The sequence below is a fragment of the Opisthocomus hoazin genome, chromosome 4, assembly GCF_030867145.1.
Source record: "Opisthocomus hoazin isolate bOpiHoa1 chromosome 4, bOpiHoa1.hap1, whole genome shotgun sequence".
NCBI classification, from domain to species: Eukaryota; Metazoa; Chordata; class Aves; order Opisthocomiformes; family Opisthocomidae; genus Opisthocomus; species Opisthocomus hoazin.
This window is the reverse complement of record NC_134417.1, coordinates 76,634,469-76,647,990: the sequence shown is the minus strand read 5'-3', so window position 1 is coordinate 76,647,990 and position 13,522 is coordinate 76,634,469. Positions and strand designations below refer to the sequence as shown.

General features: G+C 38.2%; 1 protein-coding gene across 4 annotated transcripts in view; it reads left to right on the top strand.

Moving 5' to 3' along the window:
- Positions 1–13,522, top strand: part of MPP7 (MAGUK p55 scaffold protein 7) — a 160,807-nt gene that overhangs the window by 79,779 nt on the left and 67,506 nt on the right. For all 4 annotated transcript variants that reach the window (XM_075419596.1, XM_075419597.1, XM_075419594.1 and 1 more), the window contains one exon: positions 12,822–12,899. In XM_075419596.1, the coding sequence (XP_075275711.1) occupies positions 12,822–12,899 (78 nt within the window). The remainder of the gene's footprint in view (positions 1–12,821; positions 12,900–13,522) is intronic.

Below are 13,522 nucleotides of genomic sequence, written 5' to 3'. Positions count from 1 at the left end.
TATATCAGGAGAATATTGCAATTGATTATAGGTATCTCACTATCAGTAGTTGGAAGACCAAATAATTTTTTTCTGATGAAAAGTCATTTTAGTAGTATTGGTTTGAAAATTAAGTGCATTTTGTGTCTGTGATTAGTCCTTGTCTTACTTTCAGTGATGCAGAAACTGGTATTTAGTTCCTTTGGTAATGTGCTCTGAATCTTTGGGTAAGAAATGATGTCATAATCCTGAGTACTGTTACCATTTTAAGCTGCACTTTTTATATATGACTTTGAAAGCTTTGCTGTATGTGTGATCAGTTTGTTATGCCTGCAGTACTGCACAGAAGTATTTCCTCAGATCACTTACAAAGCATGAACATAGAAGCTTAAATTATGCAGAGAAAGAAACATTAAATTTGTCTTTAATAAAAAATTTGGTCTATTGTGTTGTGAATGATGAATCTTTGTCATTGTTTTGATGAAAGAAAGAGAGAGAAATAAAGACCCCAAATTTGCTTTTTTATTTAAATTTGAATGCTTCATTCAAAAAGTGGTGTTTATTAAAGTAATAATGCCGTGCGTGGGTGGGCAAAGATTGCCACTGAGTGAGACAGAAGAGTGAAGAGCTGTAAATTGGAAAGAGCGGTTTGTGACCTGGAATCCTAAGTTCAGTATTGATCTTCTGAAATTTGTCCTCAAACTTTTACTGAATTTAAGATGTTTTTATACAGGTAAGTGTGTGCTTTTGGAGAAAAGAATTCCAGATCTTTTATTTTAGCAAATTCAGACTGGTTCAGAATGGTACTCGATGGGTTTACGGCTCAGATTTTGTTTTACTTGAAAATGCATGTACGAAGGGTAGTGCATTAAAATTGGAAGGATCTTTCAGCATCCATGGACTTAAGTTTGAAGAGCACTTGTTTCAAAGGAGAAAAGTTTGGTGTTGTTCTGTTCTTTCTGTTCAAGGACTTCATGTCCTTAGCTCACACAAGAGAGTGGCTTCATTCAATTTTGGAATTGTTCTGATGCTCCTTCCTTTGGAAATGGGGTTAAAAGTACAGAAAAACAATGCTGAAAACACTGTATACAGTAGCCACGTAGGCTGTTTGCCTCTAAAGGGGCAGGGAAATTTATTTTGGAGCAAGTGCAACTTGTTTGGCTTTGGTCTGAACTTCCTCTGTCTACCTAGGGACCCTCTTCCTATAAGCAAAGTCATCAAAACCTTTTCTTGTTCCTGACAAAAAAAAAGTGCATTTGAATGAAATCTGTGAAATCTCATATAATAGCAGCTTTATTTTATTGTATAAGGAACAATGAATTCAAAGTGAAAAGTGTTTCTTACAGAAAAATAAACATTTTAAGAAACTATGCAAGGAATAACTGGGTTTGTAGCCAGCATTTAATCTGTTTTGCTTAACATTGCAAAAATAAAATAGCTAATACATTAGTCTTATTACCATTTGCTTTCATATTCATTCAGACCAAAATTTTCTTATTCTTGAGCCCTTTATCTTTTTTTTGTGTGTGATATAGACTAAACCTCTGAGGTATTAAAATAAAATTTGAAAAATAAAAAAGCTTTTAATAATTAAGGAAGAAAAAGGGCAGCATCTCACAAGGTAAGCTTGAGTTAAAGGAGTTAAAATCACAAGTGTGTTAGAGTACTCTGCAGATGGCAATGAATAAGGAAATAAACATTTCATGTAATTGCTATTTCAATCTTTAAACTTGTAGTAGTTTTAGAATCCTACTTGAATAATAATTATCAGCTGTATGAGAACTAGATGGCATGCTGTGGATTATCAGTAGTTAAGGAAAAAATAGTCCGATCACAGGTAAGGCCCCAAATGAAGCAGACTGTAGAAATTCCAGAAGAGAGCAATTGGGATGATGAGAGGGCTGCAAACATGATCCATGGGGGAAGACAAAGAGTTTGGGTTTAGCTTAAAAATGACTGGAGAAGTACCTGAGTTTTCATGTTAAAGAGGCCATGACAAAGCAAGGAATTTGTTCTCCAGGATCGAATGACAAATCAGGAAATCTGTTTACAGCAAAATGCAAGTCCAATGCAAGGCTGCTGCACCTGTGGCTGTAGGATCTCAGAAAGGGCTGGCAGCCCGGTTGGAAGGCGCTCCCTTGCAGGCGCTGGACCAAACTGTTGGTCTGTTGAGCAGTGGTTTGGTTCCGTGTGTTGCAGGGACGCCGGGCTCCTGCTGCACTGGGGTGCTCTGCCCATTCTGTGCCTGGTCCCCGCTCTGCTCACACCCCTGAGGAGCTGCTTGGCAGAACACAGTTTGCATGAGCCGGCCTTAGCTGGAGCATTTTGTGTCATCAGAAATCTGTAGAACTTAGCTCTGGTAACTTGGCTATGGGCAGAAAGAGTCGGATGAAGTGTTGCTGTTGTGTATATGGCCTCTGTCATTTTCTCAAATGGTTCTGTTCAGTTTTTATACATGCATATAGAGAAGTTGTGTTCCTCAAATTTCCACATTAAAAAAAGCTTCAGGATACATCTGTTCCTTTTTTCCTGATAAAAGTGTCTGGTCTTCATCAGCTACCTCAAGTTCCATAGCACCCAAATGAATTTAAGTATGTGGCACACTATTTTCAAGGTACTTACCTGGTCTTGCTTTTAACCACACGTTAAGCAAGGAAACGCTAATTTTCCGTTCTACAAACAGAGGATGGATGGACTGGCATTCAAGAAGATGGTGGTGAATCAGGAAATTGGTTGCTCACTACATTACAACAGGCTCATACCCTAGAACCTTTGTTTTAAAATGACGACATCTGGACTGTTACTGCTGAACATCTATTCCACTAATCTCACACTTGATTGCACTCCCACCTTTCCTTTCCTATCTGTCCTTATTTCTTCTTGAAATGGACAATAAAAACAACCTTACCAGTCCTCCCTGTCAGGTGGATTTTTTTCTACATTTAAATCTTATTTACTGGTGAATAACTGCTTGCTTGCAGTGTGCTCTCTAGGTTAGGAAAGCTGATTCTGTGGTGCTGTAGCTGTTGCTCTAAAATGTTCCAAATGGATTTAATTTTTTTAATTTAATTTTAGTGGCTCTCATCTCTTTGCTTTTGAGCTAGGGAGAAGGTATGCTATATGAGTGTAATGGATGCATTTAGTAGTTTTCTTTCATATGCTTTGGTGACACTAGAATGAAAACAGGAAATTCTGAAATTATAAATATTGTAAGAATAGATCAAAGACATAGATATGCAGGCATACTCCACTGTTCATTAAGGATGTGTTTGTTGAAAGTGTCAATAGCTAGGTAACTAACAGATAATAAAGTAGTTTTTCTAATAAAAAGGAAATGTGATGGGGAGGTGCATGTAGAAATACATACAATTTAAGTACACAGGGACAGTGTATGTGGCACAGGCAAGCAAGAGCAGAATCGCCAGAATCCTCAATTGCTCACTTAGTGTCTGTCTTGGTTTTCTCAATACAGAAAGAGTGGAAGAGATGCATTGTCATTTTACAATAAAAAACAAGAGATGAGGCCTTACAGGCCTGAGACTTTGATTAGATCTCTTTAAGACAAAATAAAATCTGGCAGTGCCCTCATGACCTGTCAGACTCATTTCAGAACTGCTTTGTCTGTGAGACTCCCTCAGGTGCACCCCTGGGTGTGGGTGTTCCTCCTACCTCTCATGAAGCATAGCGTTTTCTCTGTCATGATCAGCTTCCTCAGATGTGCCTTGCTCATCAGGGCTGATCAAGGGTGAAGGACAGACAAATGAGGTAATGAGGCACAGTGTTAAATGATTGAGGAGGAAACTCTGAAACCACAGATTAAAAAAAAATCCACAGAGAATAGGATTTTACTGTACAACTTACTGCAATGTGCACAGGCATTTTTTCTATCTTGCAGTTTCTGGCTGGACAGTAAGAACTAGTTATTTGGCTGGAGTGACTAATATTTCACATCATCTGAATTTTTGGGAAGGCTCTTTCTTTGTCCTTGACAAAATCGATGTATCATTTGATTTTGTTAGTTGAGAAAAGCTGCCTCCTTTCCCCACCAGGTTGCTTTCTTTCATGCCTGGCATGCTGTGCTTCTTTTATTGGCTTTAACAGTCTAATTCATAATACTCTCATGATGCTTGCCATCGCGGTTAACGGGGCACTTCTGCCCTAACAACTCTGTCACACACATAAGCGCTCCATAACCAAGTTCTTGCTGAATCAAAGTTCAAGCAGCAAGTGCTTGCTGGGAGTGCAAGTTGAAGCTGTGGCCTCTTCAGGCAGTGCTGCTGATTTGCATTGACAGCACCTTATTTAAAATAATGCTGCTCCGGTAATTTTGTAAATCTCTAGATAACACACCATTGTATAATTTTACAAAAAGTAACCTGACAAGAAAAATGCTCTTAAATATGATCTAATATAACTCTATTACCACATTTTGTAACTTAGAAAACTACTGCAATTTTGTGTACAATTCTGAAAATTTATTTCTGAAATTGCAATGCAATTAGAAATTTCTGGAGGAGTTCTATTATGAACATAGGTCATTCTGAATGTTGGGTAAAGGACCCTTTTTGAGTGTCATCTAGCATTATCCTGGACTCTTAGCAACCTTGTCTTTAAGGGCTGAACAGATACTCGTGTAGGTTTAGATTGAACATAAGGAAGAAATTTTTTACGATGGGGGTGGTAAGGCTCTGGAACAGGTTGTCCAGAGAAGTTGTGGCTGCCCCCTCCCTGGAAGTGTTCAAGGCCAGGTTGGGTGGGGCTTTGAGCAACCTGATCTAGTGGAAGGTGTCCCGGCCCATGGCAGGAGGATTGGGATAGACGATCTTTAAAGGCCCTTTCCAACTCAAACCATGCTATTGTTCTATGCTTGGAGCCTGGTTTGTATTCTTTTAACACAACTGCAAAGATTTTTATAATCTCAGAGCACTTTGGTCTCGATATACACATTTATTTGTTGGCTCTTTCCAAATCATGGACTCCAAGTACACATATGATTTAGAACAAAGAGAGCGTTGGTGGTTTCTTTTGTTTTCTATGTTCTGCTGTAGCACAAAAATGAACTCAGCAGAAATCACATCCATTTTTTTCAGCTTTAGGACCTTGATAACAGGCTTCTTTGCTGTGATAGCTGAAATGTCCCCTGCAGTATTGACATGAGAGGATGTTTAATCTTCAGTGGGCATAATGTGTGAAGATGACAGAAATTAACAAAATCCCATTAAGTTCACTCTTGGGCCTTATTTAATTTCTATGAATGAGTTGCTTACTTAAAGGAGTGCTAAATGAACTAGTTACCAAGTTTTATCAGGGCTAGAAACACCGCCTTTTTCAAACTGTAATAACTGGAGACATTAAAACCCTCTTCCTCGCTCCCAAAAAGAAAACACAGTTTAGCAGCAGGTGGGATAAGGCTCAAGCTAGGAGTCTACGTTTTTCGGTTTCCATCAGAGAATTTAGATGCCTTGTTGTTTGTTCCCTTGTTCTGGCTGTTTGCAGGGGGTGGAAACAAGTGATGCAAAAGCAGTCACTCACCACCAGCCGACTGATGGCCATCCAGTCCCCAAGCAACGGCTGCTTTGGAAAAACATGATGTTACATGGTATGGAGTATGTCTTTGGTCAGTTGGAGTCAGCTGTCCCAACTGTGTCCCTTCCCAGACTCCTGGCCACCCCTAGCCTACTTGCTGGGGGTGCAGAGCAAGAACAGAGAAGGCCTCGATGCTATGCCAAGCTCTGCTCAGCAATGCGTAAAGCACCGGTGTGTTACCCGTGCTGTTTTGGGCACAGATATGCAACACAGCACTATATGGGCTGCTATGAAGAAAATGAGCTCCCTCCCAGCCAAGCCCAGTACAACAGTTTATACCAGACAGCCTGTAGGCTTTCTGATTTTTTTGAAGTTATTTCATGCTGTAGTGATAAAGAAGCTTATGATTGTTTTATTATAGTGCAAGTTTCTACTTCTTGGTTTAAGGTTGTCTAACGTTCTGAATGACTTTTGACTACTGTCTTTTAACTGTATAGGCAGAAATATTTCCGTGCCATTAGCCTGCTTTTGAATTCTTATGAACTTAATGCTTCTGCTCAATGCCTTGAAAGAGAATTGCTCATCTGTTCTGATGAAACTTTTTACTGTGGAAAATTGGGCCAGAATCGGGGTATCTGAATGTCTGTTTTTACATCTGCAGAGGCTTGCTTTATACTTGTAACATTCTCTCAAAAACCTTTCTGCGCTGTGCAATTACTTACTGAGGCAATTTAGTGCTGCCTTGGGGAATGAAATTCTCTTTGCAAACTTTGAGTAGTTAGCTGTGATTTATGCATTTTTATTTTGTTTGTCATTTCTAAAATACATAATGCTAAATTCTTAGCAATATTCTGTGCCTCTAACTGCAGTTCAATTGGCCTGAATAGAATGTGATTTAAAGGCTGTACGTGTTCTGAGAAAGATAGATAGTTTTCAAGATGTTGCCTTGGGTATTTGAATTGAGTTGGCATTTGATTTGCTGCTCAGTTTTCCTACACGTCATGTTTTCATCATGCCATATTACTGCAGAGTTGTTCATATATTTAAAATCATTAGTGTGCCAAAGCTGCAATGATAAGTACTATAGGAAGGTTCAGGAACAAATGAGTAGTTTTGTATTCAGTTCATATTTCTGTGCTTTGTAACTAGGTTTACGCACACCTGCTAAATGATGAAAATAAAGCAAAAAAATTTGGCTAATTTTTCTGGTTCCTTTCATCTGATACAGTAGGGTTCTGAGAGGAGAAAAGGAGGGAATTAAACTTTTAATTAAAATTCTACATCAAAATATGCATACTCTTTCAGCATAGATGATGGCATGCAATTATAGTTTGTAAATGGTGTTAATGGTTATTTTCATATGCTTCATTGTAGCCCACCGTTTCTTGTTTCGAGTACTTTGTTTTTCATTGACTCAATGTTGTTGGTCAATTTAGACAGTGAACTCACTGTGTACATCTCAGATTAAGGTAGTACCATTAGTGATCAAATGAAAACCCAATTCTCGTATTGAAATCTCACTGTGTAAGTGTTGGGACTATTCATAAATGTGTCCTTTGCAGTCATTAGTGCCTTGGAATGATTTCTGTTGCTCAAGACATTACCGGTGCAGGACACAAACTGCAAATGAAACCAAAACTGGCACCTACTGCCTCACCAGTTTCGCTTTCTTTTTCCATTCTCTTCAACTGTTGTGGCTTTTTAATGTAAACATGGTCCTCTTTGTAGTAGCATCTGCTTGGTTTGTGATGCCACGAGTGGAATTAAAGACACTTTTGCAAACGGTGCGTGAACCTGGCACTTTGGTGAACAGTTAACAGTTTCTCCATGTGAGAGAGTCTCTCATGAGGCGTCCATGCAAGTGACTAAGCCAATAAATACAGAAGCTGCATGGCTTTTGTTAGGGCTTTGATTTCAGACACTCTTGTTGTTGATATATTATGAAGAATATAATGCAAAGAGCAGTTAGGGCAAATATTATGCCTACTATTATGGACTTTCTACAACAATATACTTGATACTTGTCTTCTAGACATGTCTTGGTGCTTCGTATGCGTGTTTATATTGGCTTTCTAGTTCAGATTAGGAGTGCAATTTTAAAGCAATTTCCCATCTTCTCAACTTGTACTGCTTTGGTTTGCATCAGCAAGCATCAGCAGTCCAGTACGTGAGATGAATTTCTTTCTGCTGAAACTAAACAAGGATGGATATTCAGCAGACAAGACTAGACTAGGCTAGTCCAGAGTAAAACCCCGGAAATGTGCATGGTGTGATGATTAGGTCCTCACTGCCAGTTGTTCTGCTGCATTGAACAAAAATGGTGTTGCATGTTTTCATCCATGTGCGTACTTAGGCAAATTTTGCAGGTACCTTAACTCCATACTGAGAGAGATCTCATCCAGTAAAATCATACCCATGTAAGGGAATGTTTATATATCTAATAAGAGGATATAAGCCTCTGACGTTTCTCAAAAGGTGATGCACTCTGTTCCAGAGTTATTGTCTGCCTTAGAATGATGGTCAGTACAAACTTCTCACAAGATCCTCCTCAGTGTGTACAGTCAGGATGGCATTGTCACCGTAAGAAAAGCTCTTAACCAGAGGTGTTGATGTGTCTGAGTAGTTGGTGACATTTCTGTGTGGTTGGCAGAATGTTTTCACAAATGTATGTGATGTTTCTTGTGTTTCATGTGCTAGTATGGCTCAGAGATGTTGATACAGTGTTTTCTGGGTTAGAAGTGTTTGCGCATATATTCTTACATACACTTATTCTTTACCTATGCCAATTGTTCTGTCAAAAAGACTGTTTTCAGCCGTATGATATCAGAACTGTACCTGGAAATGAAGAAATCCAAAAGGAGAAATTAATCTTGTTTTGTAGGAGTCTTTGCTTAAGATTTTTGATTTTCTGACTCAGAAAGCTCCCTGTGGGTTTTGAAATAGTCCAGGCTGGGGACACTGCAGAAAGCATATTTCTGCTATTCTTTGTTATAGAAAGCTTAATTCAATCTCTCCAGGAAAATCCAGAAACAATTTCCCTTGCCTACAAATGTGCCAAAAAATTGTATAAATTTGCAAATGATTGTTTTTTCCTTTTGGGGCATATCTTCACAGTAGATTGTCGGTTTTTGCAGAACCTTGTAAGTCTTCCCAAAGTACCCTACAGTGAAAAGAAGAGATAGTCATAAAGAAAAATAAAAATTAAAAAAATGATACCCCAGGAGCTTAGTCATCTGTTCAGCAGAAGAGCTTTATATGTTTTATTTACAATACATAACTCTTGCTTTAACAGACTCAGTCTCATCTGTGAAGAGATTTTCAGGGTTCAAGCTTCACACTTAAATGTCAGAAGAACTGAAACCAGATATACTCAATTTTCTTTTTTTTAAACATGATACAGTCTTATATTCTCCATACGTTTCTACTAGAGAGAAGGCAATAGTATTAAAGCTACCACACATCCAGTATAATCGCAGAATATAAGCTAAATTTGCCTTTTGTATTAAACAGAATTCTTTAGAATGAAGCTCAAACAAATGGTTGCAAATATGAAATGTTTTATCTTGAATAGGTAAATGCTCTCTTCTATTTTCAGTCTGCTGTCATGCTTCTCTCAAAGTGTTTCAGGATGTTTTTAATTTCTGTTACAGCTTTATTTCATTGAGTGAGATTTGTAAATAGGCAAAGTCCTTGCACCACCTTGTCCTGTTTTGCTTTTTGTTTCCGTGTTTGCCTAGCTGTATTCATTTTCATCAATGTGATCACTTAATCTAGATATTTAAATTTCAAATTCTACTTGTGTACAAATTGCATTTTGGCAATATAATGGTAGTTGTGCATATATTAGCATGATTTACAAATTTCAGTTTTGGAAAAATAATTACCTGAAAGACGGCATGTGGAGAAGTTGCTTGAATGTTTGGCTGTCCATACAGTAGTTTTTCTAAAGGCGGGTGTCGTAAATGCAGTCATTCATCACCCTGAAGTCTGGGAAATTCAGAGGCCACCAGGTGAGTTTGCAAGTGTACTCTGTCATCCTTGAAAGTCAACAGAGGTGACCTAGTCCCCAGTGACTAGGGAAAAGCAAGTGCGGTACCCATCTTCAGGAAAGGCCAAAAATGCAACGTGGGGAACTAGAGACCAGTCAGCTTTACTGTGATCTGTGGGGAAAATTATGGACCAAAACATCTTGGAACACATTTTGAGACACATGGAGAGGAGAAATTGTCTGAAAATGCATTTTTGCCTCACTGAAATTTTTGCTTTGTCAGTTGAATTGCACCAAGTCTCCTGTCTTACTGTATTCAGGAAGTTTTTATATCTAAGTGCTGCATACTTTATGGATACATTAGTTATCCAGAAGTCAGAGGTAGGCGGTAACAGTAGGAGAGCAGTAGGAAGTAGCATTTTTATGATGCGTGTGATAATTTTATACTGATATGCAAGGTAATCCTTTTATTTTGCGTTGACTGCAGCTCTGTGCACAGACCAGAGCTGTTTTAATTTTCTTAGGTAAATCCTTTAAAATACAGAGACATGGAAGACAGATATTGTCATATAAAGATCTGATTTTAAAAAAACAGATTCAGCTAACAAACAAGGCAAAATACTATCAAATAAAATCAGATTTTTTTTAAAAAAAACACCTCTATTGCATCTTGAATGGAAGTGTGCTGAGGTTGCAGTGTCTGTTACAGTAGAAGATGTAATGTATTGCTACAGTCACTTATAGTGCCAGTACAGTAAATTAATAAAACTTCCAACCTGATGTAGCAAAAGCTAATATTTAGAACTGTCTAGTAACAGTTAAATTTTCCTGCTTATTTAATTAGTTTCTGTTGTTTGCTCTAGATTTAGTTGGGCAGTTACTCTCTACAACTCCTCCACAATCAAATAAAATCTTAATTACTTTCATTAAATGCTTAACTGTATTCCAGTATCCACTGTTAGGAAAATTAAAATTTGTTTTCAGCCATTTGCTGGTTATAGGCAGAGCCAATAACTTGTTAAAGTTACACAGTACATCCTATTTAAACCCTATTTTTGATGTATGAATTTACAATGTTACAACATTTTTTCAGAGATGGGTTATGCAAGAATGTCTCAGCATTAGTTTGCTCTTTTTCTTTTTTTTTAATTCCACTGGTAAAGACACCTGCAGGTTGTCCAGGGTAAAACCAGCTTCATCTGCAGTGGCACTTCTATTTTCTTTGAGAAAGCAGAAGGTAGCATAGATGACTGCTTTTAACCTCAGAGCTGATGGAAGCTCAGCCTGCATAAAATCAAGACGTTGGCCAAAGCACTCAAAAACATGATGGATTTGAGAGTTTTTGATTTATTATGCCTTTTTTTTATTCAAGTTCACAGTCTAAGTAAATCACAAATTTCTGCTAAACTCAGGGAGCTGCAGCTCCTTGTTTAGTTTGTGTGCTTTGTGAGCTAGAAATAAGATGTTTTCCAGTCACTTTTTTACTTTTGGTGACATCCAATATGGATTAGTCTTACTTTGCTCAGTAAACAATGTCTATGTAAGCTATGTAAAATTCAGACTTACATTCTGGAGATAATAGTGCTTTGCGTTTAGTTTCCAGACGAGGTACAAATACTTGCTGTTCAGAACATATCGTTTTAGAACTTAGCAACCGAGCAGCTGTCTTGTCTTCATGCTTCACCTTGATGTTTCAGAACTTTGGTATGCTTTAACCAACAACGTACAGAAATAATCTTATTACAGAAATGATGAAGGGATTGACCAAGACTTAGATCTTCCTATGCCACATTGCATTAACGGGGTATCGTATGGCCTTCTTCAAAGAACCTATAGTCTAAGTGAGTAAAACCAGACGTGGACTTAGAAAGTGTTGCGAAGCACAGCAGAAGACAGGAGAAATGGCAAGCACAAGCGTCACTGACATGGCATTGTCTTGTTATGGGTGTAGTTGTTAGCAGTTCGGTTGAAGTTCAAAAGAAAGGGCTGGGGAGAAGGCTGAAGGAGTCCAGAGCCATGAGAGGAGTGGGTGCTGCTGGGGGTAAAAGTAAGTGGAGAAAAGCAGATGTGGAAGAGGGGGAAAGGCTGGAGGGAACAGTTGGTGCAAAACAGATACGATCCAGTCAACTCCAGACATTGTCAATATGCAAAGACCACTGGTTTGGTTGCTCTTTAAAGCTGTCCCTGCTGCCTGGCGCCTGTCCTATTCCTCCCCCAGCAGCATGCTGGGGAGGGGTAGTGTATCATTGGGGTTCACGTACCCCAAGGATGCGAGGGGCTCCCCAGCCATGTTTTGCACCCCATGGCCTCTGCCAGACCTTGTCTTCCTCTCCTTGCCAAGCATGGGAGGCCCCGATTTAGCTCCTTCTGCAACTCCTCCAAACATCTGGAGTTCATGCCTCCTTCAGAACAGCGGAACTAAAGTAGAAATCTAAGAATGAGGTGTGTTCAGACTACTGTTGTTGTCTTTTTATAAATTTTGATTAATATTTGTACATCTGTGTATCTTCAGGAAAATAATGTAAATAAAATTGAATGTTTAATGTATTATTTTATGCCATTCTGAAATAACTTTTAAAAAGCTTGTTAGAAGCTTTAAAATATTTCAGCTCTTTTAAGCTATCACGCTGGAGAAATCTCAATTTTGAAATGCGTGACTTGTGGAGGAGGGAGGAGGCATGATATTTAAATGATAGTGTATCCTTTCCCTTTTTGAAAGAATCAAAGAACAGTGCATTTTTAATGTTGATAATTCCCCATTAAAAACTTTAAATGCTCTTAAATGACTTCAGCTTGCTGAAGGACTGCCTTTTTCTTTCAGATGTGTTAGAATTCATATTAGCACTACTTTGCCCCTGTTTCTGAATTATTTTAATGACGGCAGCCGCTCCAGCAAGCTGTCTGTCAAGATGTGGGTGGCAGGCTATTATTTCACTTCATAAATCATAATTTACAGGGTTTTTTATATCCATCTTGGGGATAAACACTTGATGCTTTGTGTTTTCAGCAGCAATATAAAATGTAATTGATACTTAAAGCAATATGTTAGAAATATGGACACAGAGAGCGAGAAGAGAAAAATCGCAAATGTTTAGTTTTTCTGTGGGTTGGTCTACATACTGAGCATTTTTTCCATCTGATTTCATATTCTTAGCACTTCAACAGAGGATGATGATGAATTACATTTACATGTTTCCTGCCTGTAGGTTACTAGAAGGATGTTTCTTTAGTTACAGACAGTCAACAGATCAGTTAGCTCAATAGGGTCATTTTGTACCATTTCTTGTGCTGCTAAATATACTTAACATTTTGTGCTGTTGTCTTCCAGATTCATGAAAAACTGCATTACTATGAAAAACAGAACCCAGTGCCCATACTCCATGGTGCAGCAGCCTTGGCAGATGATGTAAGTGTCCCCTGCTGAGATCACTGGTACCAAGTCTCCCAAAAAACTGTCTCCAAGCAGGAATCCTCGTAGTGCAATCACATGAATATAATCCTCTGAACTGAAATCACAAGAAGCTGCAAATGTTTCCAAAGGTGCTGTCATCACTGGGATTGTTGCTGATATTACTTTGATTTTTATTCACTTGCCTGTTACAAAAACATTGCATCTAGATAGCCTCTTGTTCTGGTTTAGTAACTACGTAATAGAAACTGCAGGTTGGAACTCTGCTGGGAGGGGAAAAGCTGTCAACTATTAGTGTTTTGAGAAAGTCACAGACAAGAGGAATGCTTTGGAAAAATCAAGACAAATGAGATAGCTGCACTGCTGACAGAACATGAAAAATGACAGATAATACTACAGAATTGAAGCATATTAAATGCCTAGGAACGAGACTTATTAAAAAAAAAAGAAAAACTATGTAAGAAAAAGTACAGTAGTGATTTATTGTTATTGGAGCTTTGCAAATTACCTTCATAACCAAAAAATAAATTGTAAAAGTGGTCGGCATTGATGGAGTAGCTAATTTCCTGTTACTATAATTTTTATTTTGAAGAAAAAAAATCCAGCCTGCCATTTCTTGC